Source organism: Amblyomma mixtum, chromosome 10, assembly GCF_055824585.1.
Source record: "Amblyomma mixtum isolate Tamu chromosome 10, ASM5582458v1, whole genome shotgun sequence".
Lineage (NCBI taxonomy): Eukaryota > Metazoa > Arthropoda > Arachnida > Ixodida > Ixodidae > Amblyomma > Amblyomma mixtum.
The window spans coordinates 25,247,462-25,261,733 of record NC_143021.1 but is presented as its reverse complement, the minus strand read 5'-3'; the positions used below and the strand labels follow the sequence as shown (position 1 = coordinate 25,261,733).

Genomic DNA, 14,272 nt, shown 5'->3' with positions numbered 1-14,272 from the left:
ATATCGTAGAGGTGGAGTCATATAAATACTTAAGGGTTACGTTTACAAATAAATTAACTTGTCAAAACACATATCAGAAACTTCTGCTGCTGCACTTCGCCAAATGTGGTTTCTTAAGCGAAAACTTAGAAATTCTCCTGCCAGTACTAAGCGTCTTGCCTATAACAATTGCGTAGGTGGCGCTGCAAGCAGCCGTCTCGAAGAGACGCACGTTCGCATCGCTCCGACTTTTTGAAGTTTTTGGCCCGGACGTTTTTGGGCTAGACTCCCAAAAATGAATGGGCCACCCCCATCGTGTTCCTCGCCACCTGTGGACGACGGTTTCAACGCTTCCGCGTCAACGACTACCCCAGGAAACCATCCGGATGCATCGGATACGCCTACCGCCGAAGCCGCCAACATGGCTTCGCAGCAGCCTCGGCAAGACGCCGCGCTAACATCGCTTTGCAGCGGCACAGATAACGCGGCCAAACCTGACGCCGTGCTCGGCGCCGACGAAAGCATGGCAGATGACGAAGCCATTCAAGTGGTTGCGACGATACCTGTCTCCAACCCATTCTCTGTTCTTTCCACGGAAAACAAGCCGGGAAGCGCCCCTTCCGAGGTAGGATCTTGCACTTTTCCGTTTTCGAAATTTTCCAAGCAACCTAGGATGGGGTCAGGCTACTCGCGGATGACTCAAGAAAGCACTCGCTTTGAGAACAAACGACACGGCGTAAAACATGCCCACTCGCATATAGCTATAAATGCTCGCTTCACGGATGCGCATTATCGATCGCTAGGCTGTGCCTCAGCGTCCATAGTCACCCCTATGGGCAGAATCGATCACTTGGCTGATAATGAACATACTGAAGAAGATGATTGGCAGCCTGTTAGGCGAAAGAACAAGGCCGCAGCCGCCGATCCAATCAGTGTTAAATAGACTGTGATAATTAAGCTAACCTCATCCGGACAACTAGGGACACTCCCCGCACACTGGCTGCACGAAGCTGTTGCTAATGAGCTTCGTAAAATTCATTTTCACTCTGGCTTTCAAGTACGGCCTCTTGAACGAAGCAAATCAGTTTGCTGTCGACATATCGCATATGCATGCCAGAGACCATCTGATTGGACTGCAGTCTCTCCTAATTTCTGGAAAGGAGACACCTATCCAAGCTTATGAAACCATACGCCCCGGCCAGATCCGCGGGGTCATCTATCGTGCCAACGGGTTAACAAGCGAACAGCTCATGGCCAACCTCACGTGTTACTCGTGCAGGATAATAAACGCCAGGCCTATGGGCAAGAACGGAGCAGCTCTAATCACGTTTCAGGGCTCCAGACTTCCCCGAAAAATTCATCTGCACAGCATACTCCTTCCGGTGACACCTTATCACCCGAAGTCTATCATATGTGAGACCTGTCTCAAAATCGGACACAGGGCAATTTCGTGTCCACTAGTCGACCAACGTCGATGCTCGTACTGCGGTCGCCTTGCACATGGAAACCTCGAGGTTTGTCCGACGGAACCACTATGCCGCAATTGCAGAGGTCCCCACGTAGCCACGGACTCAAAATGCCCTGCTCGGCGGCAGGCCACAAAAACCTTGAGGAATGGCATTTTCCGTCGTATCCGAGTATCGCGACGAAAATAACGCAAACAAGCCGAGATTCTACGTGGTAACCAAACGGTGTCGACGACGGCGCACAAGAGCCCTGTCAGTACACAGCAATCAGCCTCGGAGTCAATTGTGCTTGTTAATCAGGACTTTCCTCCACTACAAAGTCAGCCGATGCAGAAGACACGAGACAGCGAACATAAAACTAAACGGCAAGGCGCGCACAAGCCCTCCACACAATCTGAGAGCAATAGTCAAAGGAATGCCACCTCAACTCTAACGCAGTTTTTGAGCATACCGCGACGGCACCAAAGCAAGCGCGCATTCATCGGGTTTACGCTGAAACACTCCGCGATACGCAACGCAGCGCGCAAACGAATCTTGCAAAAGATAGTTCGCGTACGCTACACTTAGATGAAGACCAGCTCACGCGCATTATCGAACTGGTCACTGCCGAGGTGATCAAGCGTATGCTCCCACTCTTGGGAATGTCACCGGTTTCTCCGAATCAAGAGCCCGAAATTGGGCACACATCACCTTCACTTCCGCGTACCTTTCAGTTTAATAATGGCAGGAATTAGCGCGAAACCACTTGAAATTTTTGTGTCGGACTCTCCTATACGGTTCTTGCAATGGAACTGCCGGGGAATCCGTCGCAAACAAGCGGAACTTCAGAGGAGAGTGTCCATCACGCCAACGCCTCCTCTAGCTGTCCTGCTTCAGGAGACTGGCATTAATAAGCCCAATCTAATAGGGTACAAACCTTACTGCACCCCTTCCATAGAGCACCGGCGTCCCGTTCCAGGATCGCGATCTGTGCCTCCAATAGCCAATGGGCAGGCATGCGTTCTTGTTCTGTCGCGCACGGCCCACACTGAACTAGATACTTCCGCGTGGTGCACGCAGACGCAGGAGGTAGCGGGAGTACGCCTTAGCTTAGATGGCGACCAACAAGCCTTAGTTTTTTCAATCTATGCGCGATCATTCGGTACTACGACATATCGAGTAGATATGTCTTTTGTAGAACACTTCTTAAGGATATATCCCCAGGATCGCGTTGTAGTTGGGGGTGATTTCAACGCCATGCACAGCAGCTGGGGATATCATCACTCAGATGCTAGGGGAAGGCACCTTTGGCAGCAAATTGTCAGAGCGAAACTGACCATAGCCAACGACCTCACGCTACCTACTCGCCTTGGCCAGCACAAAGGTCAACAAGACACTTCCCCAGACTTGACACTAGTGACTCATCCCAGTGAGATCCTATGGTCGAGGGCTGATGATGTCATGGGCAGTGATCATTATCCCGTGGTGGTCTCATGGGCTCCTCGAGGGCGAAAGTCATTACAGCGGCAACAACGCTGTTGAACAGAGGAGCTCGTCTCATGGGACGATTTTCGTAGAATGCTCGGTACGGTGAACGCTCCCACAGGGTTCGACGAGCTCATTACTCAGATCAACGATGCCAAGAAGAAAGCTACAACGAAGCTTTCAGTCAAGTTTGATGCCCCAAAGCCGGACTCCCACCTTTTGAATCTGTGGAATCGTAGGCTTCGGGCTCTCAAGGCGTATCGCCGATCAGGCCGGACACCCCATCGGAGGCGTGCTCTCACTCGCATCAGTCAAGAAGCTGAGAAGTATACTCTGCAGCTCGCTCTCCAAGACTGGCAGCTGCTGCGCCACTCACTCAATGGAGCAGCTAACTTATCGAAGGCCTGGCACATATTTCGAGCTATCCTTGGACGCAAGAAGCCAATTTCCCCTGCCCAATGCATGGCCTTGAAATTGAATGTCTCCCCGGCGAAGTTAGCTATACAAGCAGGGAAGGTATTTTTTCCCCAACCTGAAAATGTAGATGCCTTGCCTGCGGACCCCGTATCAGGTACATGAAACGATTACGACGTTTCCTTCACATTAGACGAACTGGAGGCAGCTCTGTATGACTCCAATCACAATAGCGCCCCAGCGCCGGATGATATACGCTACTCAACACTTCTGAACCTTCCCAAGTCACATAAAGTTGCCCTCTTGAAAGAGATGAACAAGTACTGGGCCAACGGTGATCTTCCTCTTGCCTGGAAGAAGTCAGTGGTAATACCAATTCCAAAACCTGGCAAGCCAAGTCGAACATTACAAGACCTGAGGCCAATATCGCTGACGTCCAACCTTTGTAAGGTCATGGAACGTATGGCTCTAAGAAGACTTGAATAGTACTTAGACAAGTACAACGTCCTGTCCCCTATGCAAGTAGGTTTTCGTCGAGGGCTCTGTGCCCAAGACATTCTCAGAAGGCTTTATAACGACGTTCTCGCATACCCTAGCAGCGTACAGCTCCGAGTGGTTGCTGGGGTAGACGCCGAAAAGGCATTTGATTCCGTGCCCCACTCGACCATACTTCGCCGGCTACAGGAAGTGGGGATAGGCGGCAACCTCTCCCGCTTCGTGAAAGTCTTTCTTGCAGAAAGAACTTTCTCAGTAATGGTTGGAGATACTCAGGGTGAATGACAACATCACAAAACAGGTGTCCCCCAACGCGCTGTCATATCACCGGCTCTTTTTAGCATTGCTATGTCAGGTCTCCCGCCAATGCTGTCGTCGATATCCGGTCTTAATTTTGCCGTGTATGCGGACGATATAACGTTGCAGAGCAAGAACTAGCCCTACAAACAGACCTTAATGCCGTCCATGAATACATCAAGGAGTGTGGAATGGAAGCCTTTCCCGAAAAAACCGAGTATGTGGTTGTCTTAAATGGTTCGCGGGTACGAGCCGAGGCCGAACGCAAACTTAACTCTCTTCATTTAGGGCACTCAGTAATCTGCCGGAAACAAACAATCCGTATACTCGGCATGCTTATTGACGAGGATGGAGGAGCCAAAAGCTGGCTTCATAACACGATGCATAGCTGTCATCAGGCTTTACACCTTATGCGCCGCGTCTCTGCGCGTGGATGGGGAATCAAGGAGGTGGGGCTCCGTCAGATTACCCTGGCACTTATAACATCAAAAATCCTGTACGCATATTCGTACATGCGGCTTAACGCAACCCAACGCCTTCAGCTTGAGCGAATCAATCGCAAGGCGATGCGCCTGGTTACTGGTCTGCCGCAGTACTGCCCAGTAGTGAACCTACACGCATGCAGCAAAATCTATGCCCTACAGGATCTGGCAGAGCAGCAAACGCTAGCCCAGCGAGTCCGTCTCTCCACAACGGCGGCTGGCCGACAGATCCTGCGGGCATTAGGCTACAGCGTTGACAACTTAGAGCCACTTTCGTCCGCTGCCCCGCCAAGGGAACTGATCGACTTAGTAGATGGTATGCCATTACCAAAGAATATGAGTTCGGCTGATCCTCAAAGGCGCAAAGCTGCCGCCAAACGGCACGAGAAGACATCATACAAGTTAACCCAGGAAGGAGCCATCCAACTATACAAAGACGCCGCTCAGTTTCAACATTGCGCCGCTATAGCTTGTCACGATTCTGTGTCAGATACCTCTGTAGTTCAAGGGCTTTACGAGGAACACGCCGTCACTAATCTCGAACTCATTGCCATACGACTTGCCATTACTCGAATAGTAGAAAGACAAGATCCAGCTCCTTGCACCTACCATGTTTACAGAGATTCACAAGCAGCGTACACCGCCTGCCGCGCAATGGGTGCTGACTATGCCGTTCTCAACACTATTAGAACAGAAGCCCGTCGCCTGCGAGAGGAGGGCTACACTGTCATTATCAAATGGATTCTTGCACACGAAGGAATCACTGGAAACGAAGAGGCACACCAGGCAGCGCGCACAGCAGCTCTTTCCGCACCTTTGCCTGGATCCACAATCGTTTCCGCTTCTTGACCCCCTGATGACGTTGCGCACCCGTCGTCGCCCCATATGGATAGGGCGGAGACATGGCATCGCGCACAACGCTATCGTCGTAGCATACTCCAGCACTTGGCCAACCCTGAGCAACTATATCGCCGTCCACATAGCGCATTAAGGAGAGTGGAGGCAGTGCTCCTTCGCCGAGTCCAGACCGGCCAGCTTCTATCACCAGCGAAGTTGCACCTCATAAACCCGCGCTCATACCCGACTCCTCAGTGCCCGACGTGCCCTGCCAGAGGCACGGTCGAACATCTCCTGTGGAGCTGCCCTACCTTTGACGCAGTACGGGAGAGAGCACTCAAATCCCTGGGCGGGCTTCGACCTGGAACCCTGCAGGAATGGGTCGATCCGCCATCGCACATCGGGCCATCAGACGCACTCCGGCTCTGGAGAACTTTTCTTTCCTACTGCAAGGAAGATGAAGGGTCAGGCCATCACTTCGCGGAGCCGACCTCGGGACGACACTACCTCTAGGAAGAAGCGGACACCGGTCCCCAACCCGCGCTCCGACCTTCACCCCCACCCCCATCCTCACCCCAACCCTTAACCACTCCCCCACCCCAACCTCCATGAAGCACCTTAGTTCTGCCGCAAGGTATCGGCGTACGAAATGCAGAAATAAAGACGTTAAAAAAACAGCTGCGTAAGAGCTAAACCTGAGTATGCGGCGGTTGTATGAGACCCCCATAATAAAAAAGATATCATACAACTCGAGCGTGTGCAAAGAAAAGCTGTGCGATTTATATTTGGTAAATATAGAGGACACGATTCCCCATCTACGCTTATGAAATAACAAAACGTTCACACCTTAGAATCCCGAAGGAAGGTTAGTCGCCTCATCTTGCTTCATCACTGCCTGCAAAGAAAAATAAAAATGAAGTTGCCTAGTTGCGTCAAAGCTCATTATACGAGAAGAACCAGACATACGCAGGAACACTCACTGGCACCAATTTTCGCCCGCACAAACACATTTAAAGATAGTTACTTCCCTAGAACTGTATCCGAATGGAATGCGTTACCTTCTCATACTTTTCTGTCCAGAAATTTTTTAGCAGAGTTGGAACGTCATCTTTTTATTTCACGAGTTTGGTTTGTTTTGTGTTGCGATGCTTGTCTATATCTCCAATTCTGAATGATTGTCTGACTTATTATTTTTTTTCTCTATGCATATGCTTGTCATTTCTTGTATTCCAAAAGGTTTGTAGGTGCCCCTCCTGCTAGGACCATGCATGGTCCGCAGTATTTCAAATAAATAAATAAATAAAGACTACATAGAGAACGTTTCTGACGGTATCAAGAAAGTTTCAAGCCTGCCGAGGGGAGATCTGTGGTTATGCTGATTGTTATAGTCTAATTTTTTCGTTCACAAGAAACTTCCCGTAAATACGTAAGCTTGTCCGAAATTTCTGGGTGTGACTGCAGCGTGCTCATCTTGGTAGAAAAATTCGTAATGATGAAAAGGTGCCGAGAGTAGGTACGAAGGAAGGTGCTGCGGTGGCTCTTCAGTTGTAACTTTAGAATGCTGCACGCAAGGTCACAAGATGGAATCCTAGCAGCGGCGATCACATTTTGATAGATGAGATGTCATCAAACGAGCGTGTGCTGCGCTATGCTAAAGCACTTTTAAGATCCCCAAGCGTTCGATATTCAATCGAAGCCCACCCCACAACATCTGTGCCGATGTGTGGCTTTGGAACGTTAAGCCCACATACCATACCATACCATACCATACCATACCATACCATACCATACCATACCATACCATACCATACCATACCATACCATACCATACCATTGAAGATCTGGGTTAAATTGGCTTTACAAGCTATATTTTTCTACGAGCGCCTATGAAACTAAGACATCCAGAGCTTGTGGATTTTAAGAATCACCCACATACAAGAACGTCTCTCCTTGCACTCCTCTTTCCTTCGTGTGCTACCACTTGTCTAAGAAATGAGGGCAACATCTTTTACCCTGTCCTATATGCGCTGAGGGCATCCCTTCTTCCCTCTTCCTGTTTAGGAAATTTTCCACCGTATTATATGTTTAACAAAAACGGTTGGGTGATGTTCGCCTCCTTGCGCAAATAAACCCATTTGGATAACATCAGACTTGAACGACAGCAGCAACACTGCACGATTCAGACCCCACTGACGACAAACGCCATATATCCAGGAACAGAAACTGCCTCATGGAGCTGTCTATGCAAATTGAAAACGCTGTGGCTGACTGCTATGCACGTAAGAAATTAACGTGTGTTTTATAATGCGTGGTCATGAATGCTGCGAGTTTCAAGCTTTTCTTAATTATTTGGTCGAAAGCTGTAATCCTTTCTTCGTAAATACTGTCCGCAGATAAAGAACGATAATGCGTGCACAGGAAAGGGGAAAAAAGGCTCTATTATCCTTGGCTGAAATGGAAGATCGTGGAGCTACATATTCATGTTGGTTAAAGGAATAAAGAGGACAAAGTGATATTCGTCTGTATACACAGAATACTGCGTTCTCGTGACAGACGACGTGAACGCATCATTATGCTGCAGAAGGTCGTTCACTCGTCATCTGGCATTCAGGCACCCTTCACATTTTTGTCCTCAAGCGCACGTGCAACCCGACGGAACCACCCATTGTAGGGTCTGCTCGCGGGCAGGTCAAATCTCGCGCCGCTCACCGCGGGTAGCCTCGGACCCCTTCTTCCCGAGTGGTGGGGCGGGGGGAGCGAGGCTGGGAGAAAACCTTTATAAGGCGCGACCGGGAAGGCTCGCGCTCTCTCGCTCTTGCACCAGCCCTGCCAAAGGACCACCTGACCCAGCTGCCACGACGACGACCGGCCCCCCTGATGTGAGAATAAACCCTTTGTACAAAGTCCTGCCTCGAGTGACTGTCTGTGCGTCCCCGCGCAGAGGAATCGCCCACACCATTAAACATTGTTATAATGGAGTAATTACTCATTGGCATCCACCCGAGCGCAGCCATACGGCTACAAAAGAAAGCTATACAGCTTTCTCAGCCTCAGCCTTTCTCAGCTTTGTAGCCGCATGGCTGCGCTCGGGTGGATGCCAATGAGTAATTACTCCATTATTACAAATCTACTCCACCTTGGGGGATTCCCCTAAACATTTGACCAACACTTAAACATTCTTCCTTTCAAACCACGTATAGATTGATTTAAATATTCTTTTTTCCCTCTAACTGTTGAAATTTGGAATGGATTGGACAGCTCACTTCACTTATTGCCAATTGAAGAGTTTGTTGTTCAGTTGCCTGACAATTTGACCTGTTGATCTATTTTTAATACTTCTGTGTTATCTATTTGTATGCTACCCATGTTACTTGTTTTTACTAACATATGTACCCACTCCTGCTATGTCTCTCCTCTGCGACAGCAGTACGAGGGGGTACCCAAAAGAAACCGGACTAAATTTTTTGGTCGGCAAAGCATCTGCGGTACCGCATTTTGCCACTAGGAGCGCATAGAACGAACATTCCAGAGTGAGTAAGCTGAGTTCCGTCGTTGAAGGAGGTCTGGCTAGTTTAGGCAGAATTTTAGAGTGACGACTGTTTTGTGTGATCGTCGTTTTTGCAATGGCTGATTTTCGTGAACAGCGTGCGCCGGGGAAATTCTGATTTTTGCTCGGAAAAATTTGAATGGAAACTCTTGAAATATTAAGAAAGACGTACAAGGACGATGCTATGGGGACAACTCAAGTGTTCCTGAATCGAATCCTGAATCAAAGCAACAATCATGCCAATGGAAAACTTCAAATTCACCTCCCCTCAAGAAAGCTCGTCAGGTGAAAGCAAACCTCAAAACAATGCTGATTCGTTTTTTCGACGTGAGAGGAGTCGTCCATTAAGAATTTGTTGCGCAGGGTCAGACAGTTAGTCAGGCTGTCTACTTGGATGTTTTGAAAAGATTGGGCAACAGTGTGCGGTGGAAGCGGCCAGATTTGTGGCGGTCGGGTGACTGGTTTGTCCACCATGGCAATGCCCCTGCTCACACAGCCCTGTCTCTACGACAATTATGGGCCAAAAATGGCATGACCCCTATTCCTCAACCCTCATACTCTCCCGACCTTGCCCCGTGCTACTTTCTTTGTTTCCTAGAATGAAAAAAATAGGTGAATGGAAAGCGTTTCGCTGATGTTGCTGAGGTGAAGAAAAAAACGACGGAGGCACTGTGAAGCTTCACAAAAGATGAATTTAAACAATGTTTTAAAAAATGGAATGAAATATTCGACAAGCGTATCATTGCTAGTGGGGAATACTTTGAAGGAGATTGAAGGTCTGTGCTTAAAATGTGAACAAATAAGTTCAAACAAAAATATGTCCGGTTTCTTTTGGGTACCCCCTCGTATTTGTAAAAAAATAAATAAATAAAATACAGCAATTTTGCTTAAAACGGAGGTTTTAAAGCTACAATAGTCCAAAAAATGAAATAAAGGTATCGACCCCACCGGTTGTTTTCGCCAGTAACGCCTTATAAGACAACAGCTTCTTGGTAGTCTATCCCTAGGTTCGGCCAAAATGCAATTTATTTGCACATGCAAATCACAGAGTCGTTCTAGGTTTTCACGGTACGGGTTTGAATGGAACGCCAGCAAAGTTTTTGGATGCAGTTAGTTGAGAAAAGAAGATCCGTCTTTTGCAGCGCAAAAAAACAGCCAGGAGGTGCCGCAGGCTCAGTTCTTACGGAACTTACATTCGTCATCGTCATCTGCAGCCTCACTACACCCACTGCTGGATAGATGCCTCTCCAATATCTGCAGCCACCCTAACTCCGAAAACTTCTTAATTTCATCTGCCCATCTAACTTTCTGTAGCCCTCTGCGATACTTGCTTTCTCTTGTAATCCATTCTATTTTTCTTAACGACCATTGGTTATCTTGCCTTTGCATTACATGCCCTAACCATGCCAATTTCTTCCTCTTGATTTCGACTAGGATGTCATTAGCCCTCGTTTGTTCACTGGCCCACTCTGCCCTCTTCCCGTCTATAACGTAATGCCTATCATTTCCCTTTCGTAGCTCGGTGTGTTGTCCTTTAGTTGAGTCCTTTTAACTATCCGCCACCTTTCTGCCCATAGGTGAGCACAGATGAGATGCATCTGCTCTACACCTGTCTCCTGAGGGATATTGGTATACTACCATTCACAATATGATAGATCCTGCCAGATGCCCTCCACCGCCTTCTAGTTAAATTGCTTTCGAGATTCGGAAGTAGACAGATTTAATCCCTTACCACTTTCCGCACCTGGCTACCAATTTTAAACTGCTGTTCCCCTCCTGGACTATTGAACATTGCTTTGGTTTTCTGCATATTAACTTTTAGACGCACCTTTCTGTTCTTCCTGTCTAACACATTGGTCACGCTTTACAGTTCATCGCCTGAGTGACTTAGCAAGGCAATGTCACTAGGGAATCACAAATTACTAGACTAAATCAAAATAAGATGGATCATCCTGAATATCTCAAGGACGGGGAAGCTCCTGGCCATATTTTGTCCTGCGTCCCCGCCGCAGCGATGGCGGTTTGCACACATCCCCGCGGCAAGCTTACCTACCATCTGTCATTAATTTACGCCACCAGTCACGTGGCGTGAGGTAATGACAGAGATAATGGCACATTATGGGTGTTGAAGGCTCAATGAGTAGAAATGAAAGTTGGCGTGTACCGATGGGCTACCGCGTTCTACGAGGGGCGTTCATAAGGTTCGTAATGTTGGCATGAAAGAACACAGGTAACGAAACGAGTCTTTAGTGGGAGTTTTATCTTCCTCGACATATTCCCCTCCCGAGTCTACGCACTTTTGCCATCAATAAAAGCCGTGCCGTCGGCAGTCTGTCCTGTGTTCTTCATAACCATTCTGAGAGTTCAGAAAGAGCTCCACTTGAGCAATTACGTCTTCCTTCCCCGCGCAGTGTTCTCTTCATGCGAGGGAAGCGGATAAGTCGCTAGATGAGACGTTAACAGGGGAGTTGGAGCAAAATTTCATAGCCAAATGATCCGGCGCGTGTAACCGTCACCTGCTCTGAGTCAGCCGTGGTTTCGTGGAGCAGCGGACGCCTTGGTGAGAGCGCGGCACCCTTCGTTATGAGCATGTTGTTGCGGGGTTCGTGAAGTGAGCCTACACCCATTTTCCTTTTGCAGCATTTCTTACACAGATATTCTCCGGTCAGCAAGACCCATAACTTCCATATGTGCAGCAATTTGTGCTACGGAAAGGAGCCGGGCTAGTCGTTACACGGTTTTAGTGAAAAAGCGCGCAAAAAATTGGAGAGCCAAGAGAACAAGCAAACACAAACACAGTGTCTGTTTCCTCACTTCGCTGTCCCATTTTTTTTTTCGCGCCCTGTTTTCACTATCAGCAGCATGTAATTGCCAACTGAGCGACGGTCGACCACTCTGTTCTTGGTGTCGAAGCTTGTCTGACCGGGTTGAAATTGTCTGAGCCATTTGAAGTATCATGAGATACGGCATTGTCACCGCACACCGCCACCAGCTCGTCATGAATCTTCTTCACGTCGAGCCCTTTGAAATAAGAAAAGCACATACCCCATGTGCTTCAGCTTTTGCTATTGGTGGTGCCATTATTCTTTTGATGCTGTAGCTGTGTTTGACCATTTCTAACTGATGACCATTTCTACATTCAGCTAAAGCTAGAAAGACGCACATTCATTTTTATGTCTATAGGATCAGTGTGTTATAAATATACGCTACTGTTAATACGAACTTTATGAGCGTCCCTCGTAATTACAAAAAGAGTGCAAAAAGGCGGAGCTTTTAGAGGTTAGAAAAGAAAAAAAAGTGAAGCACAAGTCTCGCCATCATCGGCAGTAGAATTCGAGCGTCAACACCTATTTTTGGCGCGAATCTTAGAGGCTACGTTGCCCCGATGTTCACTTCATTACAATGCCAACAGAAACATTCAGTCTGCATAGCTAGAAGGGTCTCCATAGCTAGAAAAAAAAACAGTCTTCTTTTACTCAGAGGAACAATCAGGTGGAGTATGGTGGTACAATAATCTCTCGGTAGTGTTGATGCAGAACAAGAGCTGCCCTGCCGTTTCGTCCCGCCTTGGCGCAGCTCTGGGAGGGAACCTGGCCGCTGTGTTCTGCTGCAGCCTGTCCAGCCACCTGAACCGCGGGTCGAGCCGGGGCTTCCTTCCCTCGGGCGAGCGACTGTGCGTGGGGCCTTTGCAGATGTACTACCAGGGTGGAGACATGGCCGCCGTCGCCTTTGTCCTGCTGGGTGTCGTGGTGCCGGGCCAGACGCTGTTCGCTGTGCTCTCCAAGGTGCTGCGCTTCGGCCGCGTCTCCATGAGCATCGCTTTCTTCGCCGCCTACATCACGGCCTCGATAGCGCAGGCAGGTATTCCGAAAAGAAGTGCCAGTGGAAGCTGCCGCATGAAATATCTTCCCGAAAATTACTTTCCTGAACAAGCGGCCGCATTGAGGAAAGGAAACGTGCTATGCTAAGCGTTTCTCGTTTACAACAAAAATTTTATCCCCTGCCCTCCTTCCACTTGCCTCTCCAGGAGCATCACGAAGGCTTTGGCCGTGGCCGTTACCCGCGGCCGTTCGGCTTCCCCTGCTGTGTTATGTTCCAAGGGTCAATGACCCTCCCTTCTTTCCGCAGATACCGATAGCACCATGAAGTAATGATGACGCAGCAGAAAAGCGGAAAAAAGGGGAAAATCCCTACTCTTTGCGGCTGGCCTGTACTCTTTGCGTGTCGCGCAGGACCATGCAACTATGCTGTATTGTAAAGGTGCGAAAGGAGATAGTGAGCTCCCCGCGCGCTCTAGTAGCGGAAGCGGATGTAGACTGTGAGAGTCCGGCGGTCCCATCCTGCAGTTTTGATGCTCGCTTTATCGCCGGCACAGGCGAGCCTGCGCTTTCTCCGCTAGTAATCTCCAGAGACGCTTTTGATCTAAGAGGGGGGCATAGTTGAGGCAGTTATCATAAGCGTGCTAGTCTGCATACGGAGCCCTGAACAAAAAGGAAATACAGCAAACAAAAAGGGAACGAAAATGAACCTGGGAACTCATAGTGCTAATGGCAGCAGGCGTTCAGGCTGCAGAAGATAAGCGCCACTTGAAAAAATAAGATTATATTCTGATTATACTATTCATCAGAACATATATAAAAGTAGAGGTGACAAACCGCTACAGAAATGAAAGACAGCCACGGAGCTGGTGGGGTAAGAAAATTAAGGCGGCCATTGAACAATGACGGATGGCTTCAAGGCAACACAAGGCGGCAAAGAAGGCGCAGTATTTTCAGGACAACCAAAAATGTGAAGCTGATCGACAAAAAAAAACGAGGTACAGCCACTAGTCCAGGGTAAAATAAAGCACTCCACTGATCACTGCATGTGGGGCGTTCGCGCTGAAGCTAAAGGTGGGCCAAGAAAATTCAACTGCATAAGCTGTCTTACCTTCAAGCCGATTACGATAACATCTATTATACACAGGCTGCTAGTGCTGGCGGTGAAATAAAAAAAAAATACAGGGGGCGCTTAAGCTCCGCCTTTAGAGTTTCAAGCGACAGCGCAATGCGTTGTTTGAACATGTATGCCTAAGGTCATTCTTTTATTTGCATTCTTACATCGTTGGGCGCCCTCATGCTCCAACCAGTGGGACCTTGTGTGACCCATATTGCTCTTCTCGTGCGACCAATCCATAATTTAACTGCCACCAGTCACGGTAAGCAGTTTGATCACAATCCGGTGGGCAGTTTGTGATGACACCGCTGTTCTGTTCTGGGGCCACTTCTTTTTTTGTTGCATATAAATGATAT

At 48.5% G+C, this 14,272-nt stretch overlaps 1 protein-coding gene across 1 annotated transcript in view; it reads left to right on the top strand.

Moving 5' to 3' along the window:
• LOC149325410 (solute carrier family 41 member 3-like) overlaps positions 1-14,272 on the top strand; it is a 72,287-nt gene that overhangs the window by 42,125 nt on the left and 15,890 nt on the right. The window contains exon 9 of the mRNA XM_089564270.1: positions 12,558-12,838. Coding sequence (XP_089420396.1) covers positions 12,558-12,838 — 281 coding nt within the window. The remainder of the gene's footprint in view (positions 1-12,557; positions 12,839-14,272) is intronic.